Genomic DNA, 21,383 nt, shown 5'->3' on the forward strand with positions numbered 1-21,383 from the left:
AGATAATGCGAGTTAAACAGAGATAAACCGTTCAATAATCCGGTTAATAGTCAAAATGGTGAAAGAGGTACAAATTAATCCAATTAGCCGAATTAAATGAATCTCATGAGCTGAAAAAATTATATAGATTATTCATGATTTTTGAAATGACAAAATTTGTCACCAGATGAAGCTTCAATTTGACGCAATCTCTTAGTAAATTTTCGTAAATAAAATTTTCCTTTCCTTGTTTCTTCTCTTTTTTTCATCTGTTTCATCTTTCTCGTTCATTTTCCCATGTTGAAACTTTCCAGCTTTAACAAGACAACAACAACAGATTAACCTTTAGCTATCTCAACAATTAACCGGTTAATTTATTCGGCTAGCCAACAAGTTAATTTGCTTTCAATTTATTTCAACCATTTGCATTTACATATAAATTCACTTTCAAACATCAACGTTTTTACCTATCAACGAACATTGGAATCTAATTAGCCAAAAAATTCAAGTCAAACTTTTTCTAATTATTTTGTTCTCCAATCCAACTTCACCTCTAACATTTAAAAAACGGATTTTTAATCAATTCATTTTCATTGTTGACCAGTTGTATATTATAAATTCAAGTGTTGCTTTGCTGTTATGTTTGAAATCAACTCACCTAACTTTATCCAGATTTTTATGTTTCTCTCATCAATGTCCAGCCATGTCTCACCACGATGAACTCATCTCGATGTGATTATCATGTTTTCTGTCACTAAACCATTTCATCAACATTGCTGTTTGACCTGATTGGAATTGAAATCGGCAAAAGCAAGTGTAGACCCAGACAAGATACTATTTTCAATATCATTTTTTTTCCCTCCTTTTGTTTACCAGATTTTCACAGTTTCTCGAGTATTCCTAAGTTCAATTATGTGTGATATGATTGTTATCAGTAAATTTTTGTGTCAATAACATCTGTAAATTGTCCAAGCAATAAGTAGAGGAACCAACGTGATCCAATTTAACTTAACCTTAAAACATCTTAATCGATATATAATCCTGTGAATGTGATCCAAAAAATTGATGGAAATCATTAATCACCAGAGATCTCTTTTGTTAATTACATTGCAACCCTCTTCCCCAATAACTTTAATCAATTTAATCAACTGGACCGGGTTTTGGATTATTTTATCATTAATTCCAGGCTCATTACTTCGTAATGCTTGTCCCCAGCGGTCATTAATTAAACCTTGTTCGTGCCAAGAGAAAAGTAAAGGTTTCGACATTCTCTGTGAAGGTTTGTTCATTGCAACCTACAAGCCCTCAATCAACCCCATTAACTTTCCTCAGTCATTTGGGTTCTTCACTTGAACCTTTTCTCAGGTTTATTACACCTAAAGGTGAAGTTTACAGAATAATAATGTTGCACAAAATGGCAATAAATTAAGCTCTGAAACCAGTTCAAAAATGATCAGTCTTGCAGTAAATTATTATCGTACTGAATACATGCCAAAAGTATTTCCATGATTTATCACCATTACCATTCAATCAATATTTTCCTGTCGATAGTCTATTGTTGCCCAATACACACATGATTATCATTTTTGATTTACTCAGCAATTGTCACCCTTTCCATGACCATTTCAAAGAATCGATTCAACATTTACAGTAAAAGATGATCGATAGACTCACATTTAAATCTAAAGCAGTCCACATAAATAGATAATGAATTGAGAATGGATTTGTTTTCCCATCCAATGATTAGTTAATTCTAATTGATTGATACATTCTCTCAATGGTTTTAATTCTGAGCAAGAATGATAATAATATTATCATGTAATGAGATAAAAACTTGACTTTCAGATGAAGACTTGAGACCAGGAAAAAAACCTTTCCTTTACCAGCTTCTAAGTCCTGTCATTAATCAGGTGATTCACTTGTCCTTTTATCCTCTTTTTTTGGTGCATTGTTGTTGTTGCTCATGTTATTATTATCATTATGACCAGTAAAAGAAGATGAAAGAAGATGAAGAAGAAGAGAGAAAAAAAGAGTTTGATGAAGATGATGAAGTAGATGAAAAGAGAAAGTAAAAAAAGGTAAATGGTGAAATAAGTCGATTCTCGGTGAATAGGGATTTGATTCTTATTCTTGTTCGTCTTCTTTTCATTACAATCTTATCATCATTGACTCATTCATTCTTCTTTCCTTCAAGGTAATTCATGTTGATGTAACAACCCCAAACAACAACAGTCAGTCAGGATAGAATCAATTGTGAATCTGAATAAACTTCTGGAAGCTGCAAGAGTAAAAGATGAAGATGAAATATCTTTGGGTGTTAACCCGATTTTTCAACTCTACTGAACAACAATATATTTAGAGATGAACACATTCCATGTCAATATATTAACACGGTTACAGGTTATATTATTATTATTTCCATGTACATCTGCTTATTCAATATTTATTACAATATTCAGGTAAAAATTTGTCAACCATGAAAAACAGGACAATGGTTAACCAAAAGTGTATCAAAGAGAGGGAAAAGACTGAAGACTTTTTCATATAAATCTCATTCCAGTATCTCATTAATGGCATAAATTGAGGGAAAACAAAGAGAGTGACCAGAAAAATATTCAAATGACAATCAATAATAAACTAAATCACAGAGTTTATTGAATTTCCAAACTATTATCATTTACTTTAATTGTATTCACCTTTTGTTATAAAATATCTTCACATTCAGTTAACCTTTACCAATTCAATTACAGAGGAAAAACTTGAAATATAAAAAAAGCATTTACTTTTATTCAGTAAATTCAACAATTTCAACATTGTTACGAGCAAAATCAACTTTAATGACCGCAATTATCATTACCTTTAGATGAGAAGCCAATGGCTAGTTTCAATTTAGACAATTTAAATTTCAATTCAATCTCTTTGGATGAATGCCAAAATCTGGTTCGTATCAACATTCAAGTTGAAAGGGAGATTTCATTATTTCAATAAAGTTGGAATTAGGATTCATTCACACTTCAAAAGACAAATTCAGCCTCTTAAATCCTGAATATCAGTTTCTTTTAGGATCACTAAAAAGTTACAAACTTAGAGTAAGATTAAATTGTTGCCTTTCACTTTTAGGATTCTAATCCTAACCAAGATTAACCAATGTTTACAAACCACAGAATAACCGAAAAATGTAAACTATGAGGAATGTCTGGAAACAGCATAAGGGTCAGAACTGGTTGACAAGACAACTACAGCGTTACTCGACGAACAGCTTTAAAACGCCAGGAAAGGCTCTATTACTCTTAGAATAGCTTTGGCGATTGAACATTGTCCAGCTATTTATACTACTTTTTATGGAAGAAAATTAAGGATAGAATAAGGACAAGGAAAGAAGCTGCATAGTCACCATGACCATGTAACTAGACAAGAGTTATGTCATCAATTAGGGATTAACACACGATAAAATCTAGTGATTGGTCAAAGAATAATGATTGTTGATGTTACCATTCTCGAGATTTTAGGCCCAAAGTTTAAGGTCAATGGCCAAAATCTAGAGAACTGTTGATGAATCGAAAAAAGTGTCCAATGAAAAATGTTCACCAATAAGTTTTATCGATAAAAAATGAGTTTCAGCTCATTCTCTCTCTAACTTTTCCGTAAATCAAAGTGACCTCTTGTACAATACTCTTGTAATATAAAATTTTATTTTCACAATGAGTACATTTTCTGATTGAACATCAAAAATTACATCAGAGTAATGAGTTTCATGAAAAAATTCATTTGATTTAGATTGTGATTTTAAATTGAGCTTGGTTACTCTACCCTTCAAAGTTATCAAAATTGAATGCTGATTCAATGATATGAACCGCCCTTGAAATGCATTTAATTCACAATTATTTTTACCATTTTAGATCTCTTCTCATTGATGCTATCATTAGATCTGCATCAATCCAGTCATTAAATGTTATCTAATTTATCAATCATAACATTTAGTTCTGTTTCAGCAGCCAATATCTTCCCAAGCTAAAGCTAAAGCTTCCCAATATCTTCTGTGTTCGTGTTTTCGTCAAGATTCATTAATGATACTCTTTTTCAAAACTTATCTGTCAACTTGTCCAATCCATTCAAGATGAAAATCAATTTTAAAAGGATAAACAAATCTTGTTAGTTTAATGCCATAAATTATTCATCTTGATTCATCATTAATCTTTAACGTTTCATAATTTTCATCAAAAATTTCATTTTTTCTTATTTTTTCTTTCATCTTCTGTTGTTTATCAAATTTACTTTATGGCTCAATTCTGAGCCATCACCTTAACCATTTACCTGGTTCAAAAAGTTGAAGGTAAACTGAACAAATTTGCTTCTTTCCTGGACTTTTCTTCACTTACACAAATTGTTGCAATATTTTTCCCTGAAAATGTAATTTCCTTTTGAATTTACTGTGCAAACTTGTTCATGATTAGCTAAATGAAAATGATGAAAGTTATGCTAATAATAATAATAAAGGTAATGATGATGATGAACATTAGTTGATTTAGATTTCAATCCAATTTGCTTTTTATCGTTTTCTTCTTTTCTCTCCCTTCAGATTCATGTTTACTTTTGTATTTATCACGTCAACTTAATTCAATTACTATTGACAAGTAACATTCAGTTATGATTATTATTATCATCATTACTCTTGCTATTCTCATTACCGTCAGGATAATTCATTATCTCAATCAGTTCTGAATTTTGTAAACTCACAAATTGTGAAATGTTTGAATTGAAAAAGAACTGAACAAATTTTCGAAACTCGAATCCAAACTATAAATAAATGCTGGATTTGGGTTCATTAAATTATGATTGATTCAAGTTGGAAATGATAATAGGAAATAGGATTTCACTTGATAACCTGACAATCACTTTTTATTTCCTATTATTAGTATCAATATTTGTATTGGACCTTTTGTTGATTTGATCAATCAAACTAATCTATTAGACAACAAATTCACTTTGCATTTACACTGCAATAAAAAGTTTAAGCAAATTGAAATGCTACAAAATTCATCCAAACAAACATTTATTATATCCATTGAAGATAAACACAAAGTCTGTTGCATTATAATATCAACATTCTGGAACCGATGATTCACTGAATGATTATTTTATGCTTGCTTTGGATCAAAAATTTGTCGAAATTTTAATCGAAAACAGAAGTTTTTTTAAAAAAAATCTTTGTTTACGAACTAGAAAATGAAAGGCAATGAAAATAAATTTAAATTTTAAGATCACGCTTATTTTCTCGATGATGGAAATCTTGCGCTAGCTTCTGGCAATTTTCACTCCTTTAAATAACGATCTCATTATTTTCAATTTGGATTCATTCCAATGAGAATCGATCGCAAAATTTAAAAATAAAACTTGGGGTTTTTTCACTCACAAAATAATAATAGAAAGTTTTGAACTCTTTTGTAACTTTGAAAGGTTCTTTATCATCCCGTAACGGATTTCTCGAGCTAAGGCTATTTTTTGGATTTTCATTTTTTCCGGTTTTTTTTCATTAAGAAATTGCGTCTTTTGATGTAAAAAGGTTTGAGAATGGAATTTTCAACAGAAATAGAGTTTGGATTACTATTATCAAGATCATTTGATCACATCTAAAAATTTCATTGCTATAATGCTTTGATTTGCATCTTTTTTAGTTCCATTCATCAAACTTATTTTTTAGTCTTTTCGAGCTTTTCTTCGCCGCTTTTTATCCATAAGCTTGTGAAATCAATTTTTTGCAAAATTCAATTGATTCATTTATCGAAGAAAAGCCACAGATTTAAATCTGAACTGAAACAGTTATGCTATTCTAAACGCGAAATATCTGCCCAATTAGTACTGCTCGAACTTAAGTTAAGTCCTGATTTTGAGTCGATATTTTAAAATTTGTTTATTCCTATTAGAGCTAATCTAAATCGGATACTTTTTGTTTGGTTACAATTCAATCCCTGGCCTGAATCATTGTTCTGTAACTTTCTTTTCTTTTTCTTTCTCTTTTACTTCAGATATTTCCATTTCTGTGCTTTAAATTGTCTAATTATGATCTCCCATTAAATTTGAACTAAACCGCGACATGATTAGTTAGAATCTACTTTTAGTTGTTAAATAACTGGCAATACAATTTGCGAGTGAAAATTAAATTTCTCGTAACTCGAAAATAAAAGTTGTTCATTTTATTATATCAGATAATCTCAGTATAATTGCAGCCATTATCATGAGTCGACCATTAACTCAAACTTTTCTTACCAAATGTTGCAGTGTTTTATGAATTTCAAACCAAGAAAAGAATGAAAAGCAATTCAAGTTGAATTTTCAACAAACGAAACTTTCTCTTCATCACATTTGAACAAACCTAATGATGAAACAATTTTTGCCTCTTTTCTTTCACTCCATTCAGTTTCAGGTAAAAGCATTCTCCTCAAAATTCTTACCTTGAATTAATACCATTATTATTGTTATCATTATTACTGCTAATATCATTACATCAAGCACCATCAAACTCCAAGTGTAAAAAAATAACATTGATGTTTCAATTGCTTTTCATTGAACCAAATCTTGAATCAAATTTTTTTCCTCTTGAAAACATTTTCCACTCTTTCATCTTTTTCAGTTCAATGATTAACATTTAAAAATTTGTTAATTCCTCAGAGTTTCCTGTTTTCCCATTCATGTCTGCCAATTGAAAGTCCAATTAATTAATCGTAATCAGGAAATGAGCCAAAGTCAGGCTAAAAAAGAATCCAAATTGATGGAGAAAAAAGAAAATTTTGACAGAAAAGGAAAAAAAGACTAAATTGAAACTTGTAATAATAATTGGATTCTCATGAGGATTTTTCGAGTCGAATTATTAATGATAAATTGGAATGAACAAGTAACATTAGACATTGAATGGTACGAGTTACAATCTTTCAGTTTTACACTCAAGTGTTCATCAAGGCCAACCAGTCAAGTATTATAAGTAATTTCATTGAATTACACTCAATTAGGAATCAATTTAATTTCATCAATCAACCTTTGAATCGTCGTTTGTTTTGCTGAGTAAACACTTGGATATGCATAAAGTTAAATGTAGCAAAGAGACGAAAAGCAAATGTCAAATGTATGCAAACAACATTAAACAATTGGCTAATTTAAAATTACAATTTAAGAAGAAGAGAAAAGGAAGAAAACTGTTTAAACAAAATGCGAGTAAAGAGCAAAGTGTAGTCGTTTAAAAACATGCTTACGTTAAGGTAATTTTAGTTTAATATACAGTTTACAGTTGAGCAGACATCTTCATCATGAACATCATCATCTTGTTTATCATATAAATGTATTGAATGTTCAAGAACAAGGCGAGAGAAATGGCAAGGTAAGGCTAAAATGGTAAACGAATCAAGTCTTTTAGCATTTTTCTTCTTCTTCTTCCTTGTTGTTGCTTTTTCTTGTTTCCTCACTTTTCATCAACAAATTTACATTTGTAAGTCAACTTTGCAAAACGGGGAAAGAGGCCAAAGTAGGTAACAAAAAATAGCTTAAAGATGAAAAAGATGATGAAGGTAGAGAGAGAGACGAGAAAAAAAGAAAATTTTGGATCGATTTTAGGCTTTCCAATAGTTATCTAAAGGTTTGTTCCAGGGATCGATACAGGGAGTGATATTTGTTTCCACTCCCTGAGTGAGTGATATAGAGAAACTGATATTCAACTTGGAAATAGGAAACTCATCATAAGATAGAGAGTGAGTAGGAAATGAGAGAAACAGGCATGAGAAACATGAGTAACATGATGGATAAAATTGTTAAAACTGAAGCAACTTTGAACCAGGAAAAAAAATGAATGATAAAAGCGTCTAAGTGAATCCATTAACAATTGCAAATATGAAAAAGCAAAGGCAGAAAAAAGGGGAAAATTTTATCTTCTTTCAAAAAGTAAAATGCAAAACAAAATTTGAAACTTGAGCAACATTTTGGTCCATTACAATAATGAATATTATCAAGGATTAGGTGAAGCAAAAACAAGATTAAAAATGAGCTTTTCTTGACTCGACTGGATAAGCTAATAACAGCTCAACCCACACAAGAATCTAGAAAATCACAAAAGTCTAATAAGATTTTCTCATTTTGTCTTGTAACTTGTTATTCAATATCTTTAACATTTGCTGTTCAACTTGCTATTCACTCCCAATCAGCTTTTCAGCAAAGAAAAGTGTTAACATTTCGATTTTTGTTGCTTCTCTTCTGTTATTTTTGCCATTAATCATCAAACTAATTGGACTTTGCAACATTGTTTGACCAGAAAGTGGAGAAAAATATTTTTTCATTAAAAACATTCGTCTCTTTAATAACCAACAAAATAATGATAAATTGCCTTTTGCCAAACGTTAACATTGTTTGCTTATCGACCATCATCTTGAATCTCAATTGATGTTTTTGTTGAACAAAATAATTATCAAATTCTCGGGCTCAGAACTTTCAATGAAAAATAAGGAATAAATTGCAATTTTCCTCCTCATATTATCGTTATTAAACTGTCGAGATTAACTTGGTTTCTTTGTTCATTTTAATCCTCTTAGTTTGTTCACTCGCTCAATCCAATCAATTATTGAATACAAATGAGTTTATGAAACATTCAGCTTGCAATTGCTGAACCCTTTTGTTACAACTCATCTCTTTAATATTTGCTTCCAGTTTCAATTTCAAAAAGAATGTAAAAATTTTAATTCAATTTCCTTTTCAAATTGAAATATTGAATAGCATCATTTATCCATGCTCAATTTATTTTCATCAACGAATTACTTTCTTCTTCTTGCTTTCTTTTTCCTCTCAAATCAACCGATATCAAGGGAAATGATTCCATGGTAAATATCGTTTTGCCATGTAATAAGAACTCAGCTGAAAAGTATTGAATGAAGAGGGAAAAATAATGGCAAGGAAAGCGAGAAAACAAAAATGAATGAAAAAAAGTAAAATAACTCAAATTCAATCATTCTATCAATTTACTTTTACCTTTTTTTATATCAATCAAACTGCTATAGCTTTCACTCGAAACTTTTCATTGAAATTGAAAGAAAAACAAAACTCGAAGATAAATAGGATTGCATTTAAAAAGGTAGAAAATGTTATCAACGCAATTTAAATTTTGATTTGTAGAGTTTCCATGAAAAGTTGAATCAATTTTTGATCAAATGGTCAGCTTCACCAGTTTCAAAGTGAATGATGAATAAAAGTTTAGTTGCATTTCAATATCAGATTCATGCTTCAACCATCAACCTTTCAACTTTACTTGAAAATGCATTTCAGGAAAACTCTTATTTACAGATATTTTTCTGGAAAATTGCGATTCTTCAACAGATTATGTAGAGTTTGATTTAGAGATTGATTTTCTTAGCTCATTTAGTTTCATCAACATGAAATATCCTGAAGTGAAACAACACTTTTCCATTGTTTCATTTCTTTTCCTCTTTCCATGTAAATTGAGATTTGTTCAATCAAATGATTTGACAGTAATCATTGACTTAATGAAATGGACAATTAAGTCGAGATCAAATATTTATATTTGTATTTCACTTCGTTCATCTTGTATTCAACAGAGTCTTGCACTATTATTTATACTCTTTACCATTCCCTGATCAAGTTTATCATTCTGATGTTGTTTGGATCATTAATATACTTTTTCTGTACAAACTTCCATTGTTTATTGGAGTCACCATTGATCAGCCAAATAATTCAGTGATTTTTTGACCTTTTGCTTTACCCTTTTGTACCTTCATATACAAGAAATGCATCTTAAAAGACTTGCTCAAGAGATTTGCTTTTTCCTTCAACCTCAACTTCATAACTGACAACTTTCTAGTCGTTATTTGAACATTAAGATTCGAGAATCTTGATTTGACAATATCGAACAGTTCAATCTCTTTAATTGCACAGAATGTCGATTTTTTCGCGATTAGCCTTCACTTGGGTTGGGATTTTTTCTCATAAGTTTCATAGTTGATCATAATATGCTTTAATCTCATTTTAAATTCACATCACAGTTTAGTAAACTGAGAAAATTGGAAAAAAGTTTATGAAGAACAAAAGTGTTTGAAAAAAGACAAAATGTGATACATTTTGTGCCTGATGAAAGTTAATTTGATTTTAATGATGTTTGGTGTGTTAAATGATTATGAGAGAAAAAAAATTGAATACAAAAAAACGCATTTCAAAGGGATATTAAGAAGGTTAAGAATGGGAAAATTTCTGAGGAAACTGACAATATTTTGTTCTTTTATTCGTTCAATATTAATGGTTGTTTAATTGGATGAATGATCATTTTATTGACTAACATTTTTCTCTCTTCTAATCATGTCTTTCCAGGAGCTGAAATGGGTGAATTGAAGGAAGCAATTGGTAATATCGCTCAAACTGGACATGCAGTCAATTACCTTAAGTTTCGTAAAAATTCATTAACCATTTTCCCAGCCTTTTTGTTAGACGGTCTTGATGTTACCCATTTAATTGCTCACCATTGTAATATAAGCTCAATCGAAGAGACAGCCTTTATTGGTTTATCAGATAAACTCGAGTCCATCGATTTATCTGAAAACGTTTTATCAAAGGTAAAGTCCTATTTCATTATAAAGTCCAATCAAGATCCAAATAAAACTGCATTTATTTGAACAGAAAATCTATCAAGTCGAAATGCAAGTTTTGAGAAGACAAGTTTTTCCATGATATTTACATGAAACTTGGAAGCTGCTTCGTCAGGAAAAGCATTCATTTCTTTGCTTCAGTTTTTCGTTCAATCAGTTTTGACGAAAATCTTTTTGTGTCCATTGAATACTTGGAAGATTATTTCTGGAGAAAATGAAGAATAAATTGATTCGATTTCAATGTTGAACTTGCAAGTCTCCAAGTAAACCTTTAATCGTTTAATTGACATTTTTATCGATTTTTCCCTCTTCTCAGGTTCCAACAAAATCGTTAGAAAAGTTAACTTTTCTTGTATCATTACATTTAAATTACAACAACATTCAAGTGCTTCATTATGGTGCATTCCGTGGACTTATATCACTTCTCCGTCTTTCACTTTACGGTAACAAGATAAAAACTATTGATCCAAACGTTTTCCATGGGATTGGAGGTAATTTAACTCGAATCAACCTTGGTGCCAATCAATTAACATCAATAGATTCATCGAGTTTCTTCAATTTAACAACCCTTAAGGTAAATATGGAAACATCAAGAAAATGTTGCCAAATAAAAATGAACATCAAAAATGGTTGGCTTCGCTTTCAATCTGTAAAGTGAAAACTTGAAAAGCCAAAAGGAACCTGACATTGACTATTTCAATCTAATTCATTGGAAGAAGCAAATGTTGCTCAGTTTTTCCTCTTTGCTGCCTTATTGCTTTTGGCTAAATTTGGTTGAAGAAGCAAAAAAAATAATGTCAGCAATAATGAATAAGACAATTCAGATTGAGATGTAAAATGGATTCAACACACAAAACACATTCAACGAAAACATTAATAGTCTAGAGAATTGAAGAGACGAAGAAAAAAAGGGAAGAAAAATTCTGGAAGCAAAGTTATCATTGTTCAATATCATCTTTTCACAGGGCTTTTTGATACAATTCAATACTCTATTTCAGTTGATACTCAATCGTTTAACCCATGTTGATGAGCTGAATAGATAAAGGAAGATAAATTTAAATTCATCAACCGCAACACACCAAATCTCAAAAGATTTAATGTCTTCACCTTCATTTTATTTTCCCAACTTTAAGGGACTTAACATTGTGTCACTTAATTCCTTGACTTGAAAGCAAAATCAAAACTTTCCTTTCAACATCACAATTCATGATGTGGTTAGAGTTGTTAATCATTTTCTCGGCTTGATTCAGATCAATGGTTATCCTGTTTCTTTCACCCAACAAACCCTTTCATGATCAAGGCGAGAGAAGGAAAAAGCTGAGCAAAAATTTTCTTTTGTCTTTTTCCCAATTCCATTCTTCTTCATTGCAAACCCAAATTCAAATGCTAATCACTTTTTACACCTTTAAATACACAAACCATTATTCAAAGGGAATTGCAAAGGCGATCAAAAACTCTTTATTATCATCATAATCATTAACATTATTAGCGTTATAAAAGTTTATTGATAATCCTTTATCCAAAGGATTTCCTATTCTTGTTCCCACTCGCCTCAACTCAGTAAATGTTTTCATCGAAAATAGTTTTTCTTCCTTTACCCAAAGCACATAATCTCATCTTGCAATTATTGAACAATCGAGTTGATTCCAATTCCTGTTGTTGAGAATTAATTGTCTTGTTGATTGCCTTTTCCACCATAACTCGAGTTTACCATTTTCAGATCAAAAACGTCAAGATATACTTTACTTTATTATGAGCTAAACTTATTTACGTAATTTAATAACATTGAACCGTTTTTGTTTTAATATAATTTCGAGTTTTAAATTGTTCAACATTTTAAGGTTGAGTTAATGGTTCAACTGGTTTTAATATGTTTAAGTGTTTTGAATTAGCTTATGCTTTTTGCATTATTTTATAAGCTTTCATAGAGAAACAATTTAAACTTTTTCGTTGCTTTATTTTGCATGAACTTTTGGTTCGCTCGAAAGCTCAATTAAACTTTGAATTTACATTGAGATGATCAGATGAGAGAATGAAATTTAAAAATGAAAAGTTCTTCAAGTTAAATGATTTTGGTGAAAAGATTAATTGTTTGGAATAAAAAAGGAATTGGAATCGTTAACTTGTGAAAAGATTAATTGTTGAAGAGACAAAAGCAGAGTAAATAAGTTGACAATTGAAAATTAAAGTCACTTCAATCAAAGCGAAACAATCAAAGTGCGATTAAAATGTTTACGCTTTTAAATGGCGTTTTGTATTTACTTTGCATCCTTTTTAACACTCCATTCTGATGCCATTATTTTTGAAGCTTTTCAAGTTTTCACATTCAACACTTTTCAGATTTGAATAACATTTACTTTGAAAATCATTCTTATAATCAAAAGCTAACAACAACATTATTATTTTATCCATTAATCTTGTTTTTTCCTTCTTCTTCTTCTTCTTCTTCTTCTTCGTGCTTCTTTCTTTTCCATTTCAACCTCCAGAGACTTCAGCTCCATGAAAACAGAATAACTTCAATAGATGTTAATACATTTAAAGGTTTCTCTGCCTCTGATAGTTTAGATGCACTCAATTTAGCTTCCAATAATATCAAGGAAATACCTGAAAAATCTTTCCAATCTTTAAGCTCACTTAATTCACTTGCTCTTGAAAAGAATCGCATCTCAGCAATCCATCCATTTGCATTCCAAGGAATCGAAGGTAATTTCATCAATAATTTGTCCACACAAGATTGTCCAACTCTTCCTCAAATTTTCATTTTCATTGAATAATTTTTGTCTTTACACAGATTCATTGGAATGGTTAACATTAGGTGATAACATTTTAAACTCAATACCCAGTTATGCGCTTCAAAATTTGACTCGTTTAAGGCAGTTGGATCTTAGAGGAAATAACATCACAATTGTCGAGGAAAACTCTTTTAAAGACTTTGGTGGGAATCTCAAATTTTTGTACCTCAAAAACAACAGGTAAGGCTTACTCAAGTCCTCCTTTCATTTTACACATTTTGTTCAGAATTGAGACAGTTAATGAACTTTGATTCGGAAAGACTCGATAAAAATCCCAGTCAGTTTAACGTGGTCTTTTCATGTTTGCTTTAACTGAAACTCTGCTGACTAAAGATGATTTTGTCCCAATAAACATTTTTACACTTCAAAAGTTCACAACTATTTTTGAAAAGTCGCTTCATTGAGTTTAGGCACATGAAAACCGAGACTGAAAAACTGATGACTGGTTGAAATAATATCAACTTCGATGACTAAAGTGGATTTGATTCTCATATTTACAAAGCTTAACAGATTGGTTGAATTTCGTTCAAAACGATACAAAACTGAAACTCAAATAACTAGCAAATAACCTCACCTTATCCATTTTTCACTGAATTTTTCAACTTCCACAGAAATCACACTCTCGACTGTTTAGTTTGTAGTTATAAAGTCGATTAAAATCAAAGGCTAATTGTCAAGCATTATTATCATGACACAAGTTGAACAAACCTAAAGCAATCGATCGGTCAATCACATAACTAGAGATTTCATCCAACATCAACTTGTCTAGCATTTGTAATGAACATTAGAGCAAAGCTTCAACTGTCGACGAAGAAAAAAATTGCTTCGTTAAACTTAACGTTCTGTAAAGTGAATTAATTGGATAAATTTTTATCACAAGGCCTGTTAAATTGTCCATTATACATAATAACAATGCAATTAGTATGACAATAATCAAAGGTTAGCCTTTTTCACGCTGCTTATTAATAACTGGTTGCAAGGTATCAGTCACAATTTTTCAATCCATGAATATTGATCAACATTGAATGTATGTTAAATTATGTTAACTCATATTTGAGAAGCAACACAAACTTTGGGATACAAACAATTAACATGGTAATTAGTATGTTAATTATTTTATTATTATCCAGAGAGTTGAAGTTTCATGAGATTTCATTATTATTAAAACTTATAATTATTATCAACTTGGTAATAACAATAATAACAGTAAATTATTTTCACCCTCAAGTTATGTTTGCATTTAAATACAACATTAAATGTAATAATAGCATTCAATTAGAGTTCATTTTTTGAACTCATTTGCTTTCGTCTTTCAATCATTTTATTTGATCTGTTAATTTAACAATTGATTGAAATACAATAATGGAAACAATTGTTGAATAGAAATGTTTACTTCAACAAATCATGTTAACCTTTCATGAATTCACTTAATGTATTATTTCATGAATAACAATCAACTTCTTAACTCGACTGTAATTGATGTTTCAAGTTGCAAGAAATTTCATGTTTTCTCATTTTACAAGTTTCGTGAATCAATGTTTATCCATTTCTAGCTGGGAGTTTTGACAGGGAAGGAAAACTATAATTGTAATCATTTTGCTTGAAGCTTTGTTTTTTATTTATTTCATCTCTTGATTTGTTCACCTTTAAGGTTTGGTTTTTTGGTGAAGGAATTCATGGTGAAATGAACAACAAAAGGTTGAGAAAACATGAAATTTATAAAATTTGACCCATTCAATCGATTGGTATTGATATCGATAATTTGCTGTTTAACATTTGCTTTGAATCAATACGGTCAATCGTGGAATTGGCTGGCAATTGAACTGAAAAAGCTCTTTTCTTTATCAATTCACTTTGAACACTTTTTCTTCTTCTCTTTGGGTCCATCATTTGTTTCATCCTAATTTCATTTTATCGTTAATATTATAATGTTTTTGTTCATTTCCTTTTCATGATTCTTTTCTGCTTCCCTTTAGACTTGATTTTATTAAATGAAAAGGATTTGCTGAAGGAAACCATTTTAAGATGTTAACACAGCTACAATTTACTATTGTTGTTGAGTTGAGGAGGAAGTTGGAAGAAAGAAGTAAATTAAGATTGAAAGGTTGATGCTTTCAAATTATAAGCAATGAAAAGTGACCATTAACTTACAAAAAAGCCAACCAATGTGCATCAAAGGAATGCTCAAGATAATTTATGTTGAAACCTTTGTAAATCGCCTTTCATTCATTTTCAAGTTGTTACTCGTAGTTAACATTAAAGAATCAAAAACTTGGAAAAGTTTTTCCGCTATTTTGCTTTCGCTGTTTTGACCCTTTACCGATATTCTGAAAACTCTCGAGAAGCTTCATCTTAAGAGTGTTAAGTAATGTCCAGATAAATGAAAATTAAATGGAAAAAATCGTATATCTTTCTTTTTGGTAACAGTTATCAGCTTGCCACAACGATCATTTCGCGAGGAATGCAAACATTAAATGTTTACCTTTGATGATTTCAGTACAGTTAACTTTCAATATCGAGGCAATCTTCGTTATTTTTAAACAATTTTTGTTCCGATTGCGAAAAAATCGAAAGCCAATTTGACCAATCCATTTTCCCCGAATAAATATTTCAATTTTGAAATAACGATCACAGCTTGCTTTTTGTCTAATTAGCTGTATTACTGTCATTGTATTTAATTATCGTAAAGAAAAGAAAGAATATAAAATTTTCTGAGGTTAGAAAATAGAAAGGGTGGGAATGGAAATGAGTGTAGAATTTTCATCGAATTTCAATGGTTCACATAACCTTTATTCAGATCAAACTAGTATTAATTTTTCATCATAGAATATACTTTATATGCTTTTACACATGTTAAGTATAAATAAACATTTACCTCTTCATTTATGAAGAGCATTCCGTTCACCCTGGTCCTTACCTTCCAGCGCAGGTTACCATTTTAGAAACACCATTTTCGTCGGTTACTGTACGTTTATGAGCTGAAACAAAACTAAACGAGGCAATGAGAGCAATGAAGAAGATAACAGTAACAAGTTTCATCGAATTCATTTTAACTTTTCTCAATTGATCACAATCAACGAAAACTACAAGTTGCAAGCAGAAGTTGATTTCAAACTAATATCGTTTCAATGAAAATATCAGTTTTTTATACTGTCATCGAGTCTGGCTATGTTTCATTTGATTTCAACAACTCGTGACTTCGGAAAATTTAAATAAATTGTCATTGAAATGGTTAATTGAATATTTATTTGAACAAATGTGACATTTTAACAAAATGCGTTCAATGGATGACTAATGACAAAGATGAGTAAGATTTGGGTAAAATGCAAATAATTTGTGCATTGATAATGATGACATTTACTTAAGAGCAAATGAAATAAACAAATCGAATCCTTTACCTTCTTTAGGAAAAACGTTTCTCTTTGGTCTTTATCATGTCTAGACCATTATAATGTACGAATTTATAGTAAAAATGTGAATTGTTCTGAGAGTTTTTTTTCCTGTATTTTGTATAATTTTGTTTCATCGAGAATAATCAAAATCTAACAAAAGCTTTGCAAAACTTTGAATTATCATAACTCTTTGAGTATTTTGTGGCTTAAAATGCTTTCAAGACTCAGAAATAACAAGTGCCAGATTAAGTGACCTGTTGTACAGAAAGTTAGAACTCGATTTTTTCTGAAAATCGTTAGTAAGAGAGATTTTTAGATTTCACAAATGGGCCAATAGTTTTAGGTTGGGATTGATTGATAATTTCAAGCTTCCAATCTTTATACAAATAATCTTGGTCTCGATTTGTTTAATCAGTTTGTCGACCTTTTGACACTCAAATATCCCTTCAGATGATTATCAATTGGGTCAATGTTTACAATTTGATCAGCAATTGAAAGTAAATCAAATTCTCATTAACTTGAAAAGTTATTCATGAGGAAAAATAAGTAAAGGAAATTCAGAGTTGAAATCTTTTTCCTTCCACTTGGATTGATTTTGAGTCTCTCTTCAAGATTGCTGATCAACAATATCAATGATGATTATTAAACCAAGTGAAAACCTTTATCACTGAACCTTTGATCAAATCATTTGGTTGATTAATGACGTTATCAAATCAGAATTGGATGAAATCGTCACTCATCAACTCGCAAATAAACTCCATTTTAAAACTCTCCATTATTCAATCTTTTTTCAAAACAAGTGATGAAAACTGAAAATGCTTTTCAATTGTTCAAATGTTGGTCAACTTTACAATCAAGATAGTTAACCTTGACTTTGAATGTTCAATTGAAACATCAAAGTGATTAATCAATAATTAAATGTTTAAACTTTAATCAAACTGACTTTTAGCTATAACTTTTGATTAGCTTCCCTTGCAACTTGTAATTAATCTGAAAGCTTTCATCGAAATGCTGTTTAAATAATTATCTTGAAAAGCAAAGCAAATCTTGAGACTTACCTTTTCTGGATAAAGGCTACAGTGGAAGGAATGGTTGTTAAGAATGATAATTTTCAGCTATTCTTACGCTTTACTCCAAGTAAATTATCTCTATTTAGTAATTGGTTTCATTAGGTTGAACCAAGAAGACGAAATTGATGATAATGATCATCATTATCATATTAATTATTAGATAATTACATTAATAAGACTTCAATTGAAGCTGATTTTGTTGAGTAAAAAAAGAAATGTCAATGAAACTATTGAATAAGCAAACAGAAATGCTCTTCATTGGTGAAACCTTTTTCCATCAATAATATTGATCAACTGGAAAACTGTTTTACTGATTATTCATTTTCATCTTGATTCGCGATCAAATTCATTAAATTAGACAGTTTAAAAGCTAATTATAATTTCAGTTTTAATCTCAATTGTTCTTTGAGAAAAAAGAAAATGAAAGTTACATTGACTTAAGATATTGATTTTTACTCATGAAAGTCACGAGAAGAAAAACTTGAAAAGAAAATGTTTTCACAAGAATCAATTTCTCTTAGTTTTCAAATGTTATCATGAATATCATCATATTCATCATCACCCTTTCTTAGTACAAATTTCAAGAGAAATTGACTTTTCATTCACTAATGATTATGATTCTCATGAAACCATATTTTGAAGTATTTTTATTATTAGCTTCTAGAGTGAAATTGAAAAGTTTGAGTGATTTGAAAATGTTTCATTTGATGAATGCAATTACAAAGTTGGTTATTTATTTGGAAAACTTTTCAACTCTTTTCCCGATAACGGTGCTTGAATACGCATTTTCATGCTACTTCGTGGTCTCATTACGATAACATTAGTCCCTATGAAATCTCATGAGAAATCAAATAATTTGCTTTTACGTTTTTGCCTCTTTGCAAACCTTCTATTTTCAAGAATCATTTTCATCTTGGGAATATTGATATCAATATGAACAACATCAACAACATGGTAAATCCAGAATAACATTCATATTGAAAAATGTTTTCTTTTCTTTTGTTATTTTTATTATTACTATTTTCATCATTATTCATTATTCAAAGTAACTTCGTTTTTCATTCTTCAATTATTGCAATATGAGTATTTTTATAATGCAAGACTAACTCAGTTCTACATTTCATGTTAATGATAGTTTTCAAATGAATTCATTGTTGCTCAACCATGATAGAAAAACAAAGGTGTAAACAATTTGAGTATTAAATGCTCCAATTTATTTGAATGGCAATACTATTCGACCAATTGAATTTAGAATCCAGTTTTATTCTTAACTTTTTAATTCGGTGAAAGTTGATGATTCAATTTTCTGAAGTTGAATTTCCTATTCATATTAAATCGTAACAGATATTAATTTTCAAGTGCTTGAAGGATGAGATGTTTATGCATTGCTTGGATTTCCGTGTTACTTAGTATTTGATTGTCTCAAGATTGTTTGGTGAACGTAAGGAATCAATGGAGATACAGATTTTACTGTTTTTCATCTCTTGCTATTAACCTTTACCTTTGGAACATGATGCTAAAAGAAACTTTATTTGCTTTCGTTGAAAATTTTGTTCTTAATTTTTTTCTTTCTATTCTCATTTAGGATAAAAATAATTGAAACTGGTGCTTTTGACAAGTTAATATCACTCGAGTGGCTTTATTTGGATTCTAATCAATTGATTAAACTTTCTCATGAAACTTTTTATCCAATCATTGATTCACTCAAAGTCCTTGATTTACATGGTGAGTTTCAATATGAACAAATGAAACTGACATTTAATTTAATGTTCAATGTTAACAATTGTTTGGTTACCGAGTTTGCTTTGTGATTCATTTTTTGTTAATTTCTCTAAACTCATTTCTTTTTTGCATTTTACCAGATAATCCGTTTGTCTGTCATTGTGGTCTTGTATGGTTCAGTGAATGGGTTCGTGATGAAGGTAAATCAATCGTCAATATGCCAGATAAAACCGAATGTCAACTAACCCCTGATTCACCTAAAAAAATGCCGATTCGAGAAATGAAAAGCAGTTTATTGGATTGTGTTAATTTAGCAATTCAACAAAAACCTGAAACAACAATTTATTTTATTTTGTTTAACATTGCTCACTTCTTGGTTGGATACTTACAATTGTAAATTATTCACTTGAAATGTAAATACAGTGTATATTTAATGAGAAACAAGAATGAAACAATAAAATTGCTTATTCTATTTTCATTAATTTCTGGTTCTAATTGAAATGTTATTAATTTAGTTTTAAATCTGCTTTTATTATGGCTGCTGATAGCATAAATGTATAGCTAACTCCATCTCTTGTTAGAAAAGTTGATTGCTATTCTCAAATCTTTTACTTGACTCATACCTCACCACCATCTGTTGTGTGCGAAACAAAATAGATTAGTCTTGTCTATTGAATTATCATCTAGGAATTAAGGAAATTTGATTGCACACAAGTTTGTTAGCGATTTATTTTATGCTCATTTACTCTAAATGTCTCAAACAAACGAGCTTCACTGTAATGATTATAAACAGATGTAAACAAAGAGTATGGAATTTGATGAGCATTTGAGTTAATTAAGTCATTCCAAAACTGTTCATCAAAAATTGATTAGCGTACATTCAGTTCTTGAGTTATCATATTATAGAAATAGAAAAGGTCAAGATTTGTAAATACTGTTAGTATCAAGCTAAAGATGTGGTCTCATTGTCTCATTCAATAAAGCAGACAGTTGTGTTTTTCAAGTAGGCTTGTGTATAAATCAATTTTTGGTATTTTGCAGTTTTGATATTATAAGGTAGTGAAAATAGAAATTTGGACATTCATTCAAATAAAATGCAAAGTAGAATGTCTAGACTTCAAGTTGACATTTTTTCAGACAACAAGCACACAACCTAACTTTGCACACGTATGAAATTCGAGTCAATTGATCAAACACTTGCCAATTATGCCTTCATTAAGTGAATCAAAAGAGGCAAAATAAATTGAATTGCGAGGCTAGCAGAAAAAAACCTTTCCATTAGAAACACAGTTTCTTGTTTGTTTCGAATAAAGATCAATCATTTTATTTTAAAAACTGTTTATATGTATTCAGGTATCAGCAGTTCGATTTATTCTTGTGAATAGTTAATGAAACGTTGATATTATGGGGACCAGATTACAATAAGGACTACTTTTTTACTTTAAACCTGTAATCCTTTAACCTTTAACCTTCCCTTTTAAATTCTATTTCTTTTTCCCTTTTCGACTAAGTTTAATCAGCACTCTATTTGAGCCCTAAAATGAGCGCTCATAACGAGTATTCAGCTTAAGCCCTCAAAGGGAGTATTCAGTTTGAGTTCTCAGAGTGAGTATTCGAAGTGAGCACTCAAAGTGAGCTCGACGGTTATAAAAGCCAAATTTGTCCCTTTAGGGTCAGATTCCAAGCTTCGCTAGAAGACTGTAAACTCCTTAACTTTTACTCTCAATAAAATATTTACAAATCAAAAACCACTTTCGTTGTAGTGCTTTATTTTCCTTTCTTTTTCAATTTCCTTTC

General features: G+C 30.2%; 1 protein-coding gene across 2 annotated transcripts; it reads left to right on the forward strand.

Annotated features, from left to right (window-relative positions):
* Positions 1 to 161: 161 nt before the first annotated feature.
* On the forward strand, positions 162 to 20,068 carry LOC112539822 (uncharacterized). 2 transcript variants are annotated; one of them, XM_089268079.1, is made up of 8 exons: positions 162 to 711; positions 856 to 1,258; positions 10,336 to 10,577; positions 10,927 to 11,184; positions 13,097 to 13,313; positions 13,402 to 13,582; positions 19,450 to 19,589; positions 19,727 to 20,068. In XM_089268079.1, the coding sequence occupies exons 2-8, from the start codon at positions 1,045 to 1,047 to the stop codon at positions 19,981 to 19,983; spliced, it is 1,509 nt and encodes a 502-aa protein (XP_089124205.1). In that variant the 5' UTR covers positions 162 to 711; positions 856 to 1,044; the 3' UTR covers positions 19,984 to 20,068. The 2 variants fall into 2 exon arrangements, with proteins under 2 accessions (XP_089124205.1, XP_089124206.1); XM_089268080.1 differs by lacking the exons at positions 162 to 711; positions 856 to 1,258 and adding an exon at positions 6,710 to 6,958.
* Positions 20,069 to 21,383: the final 1,315 nt, after the last annotated feature.

The sequence above is a fragment of the Tetranychus urticae genome, chromosome 2 (assembly GCF_039701765.1).
Source record: "Tetranychus urticae isolate SD_2017Ah chromosome 2, NJAU_TeUrti_SD_1.0, whole genome shotgun sequence".
Taxonomy (NCBI): domain Eukaryota; kingdom Metazoa; phylum Arthropoda; class Arachnida; order Trombidiformes; family Tetranychidae; genus Tetranychus; species Tetranychus urticae.

What these genes read in the sequence shown, in the direction of transcription:
- LOC112539822 (XM_089268079.1), top strand. Translation starts at nt 1,045, where the DNA reads ATGGAAATCATTAATCACCAGAGATCTCTTTTGTTAATTACATTGCAA. An exon ending in TTTCGACATTCTCTGTGAAG is followed by an intron (nt 1,259 to 10,335) that starts GTTTGTTCATTG and finishes ATGTCTTTCCAG; the next exon opens with GAGCTGAAATGGGTGAATTG. An exon ending in CAAAGTCCTTGATTTACATG is followed by an intron (nt 19,590 to 19,726) that starts GTGAGTTTCAAT and finishes GCATTTTACCAG; the next exon opens with ATAATCCGTTTGTCTGTCAT.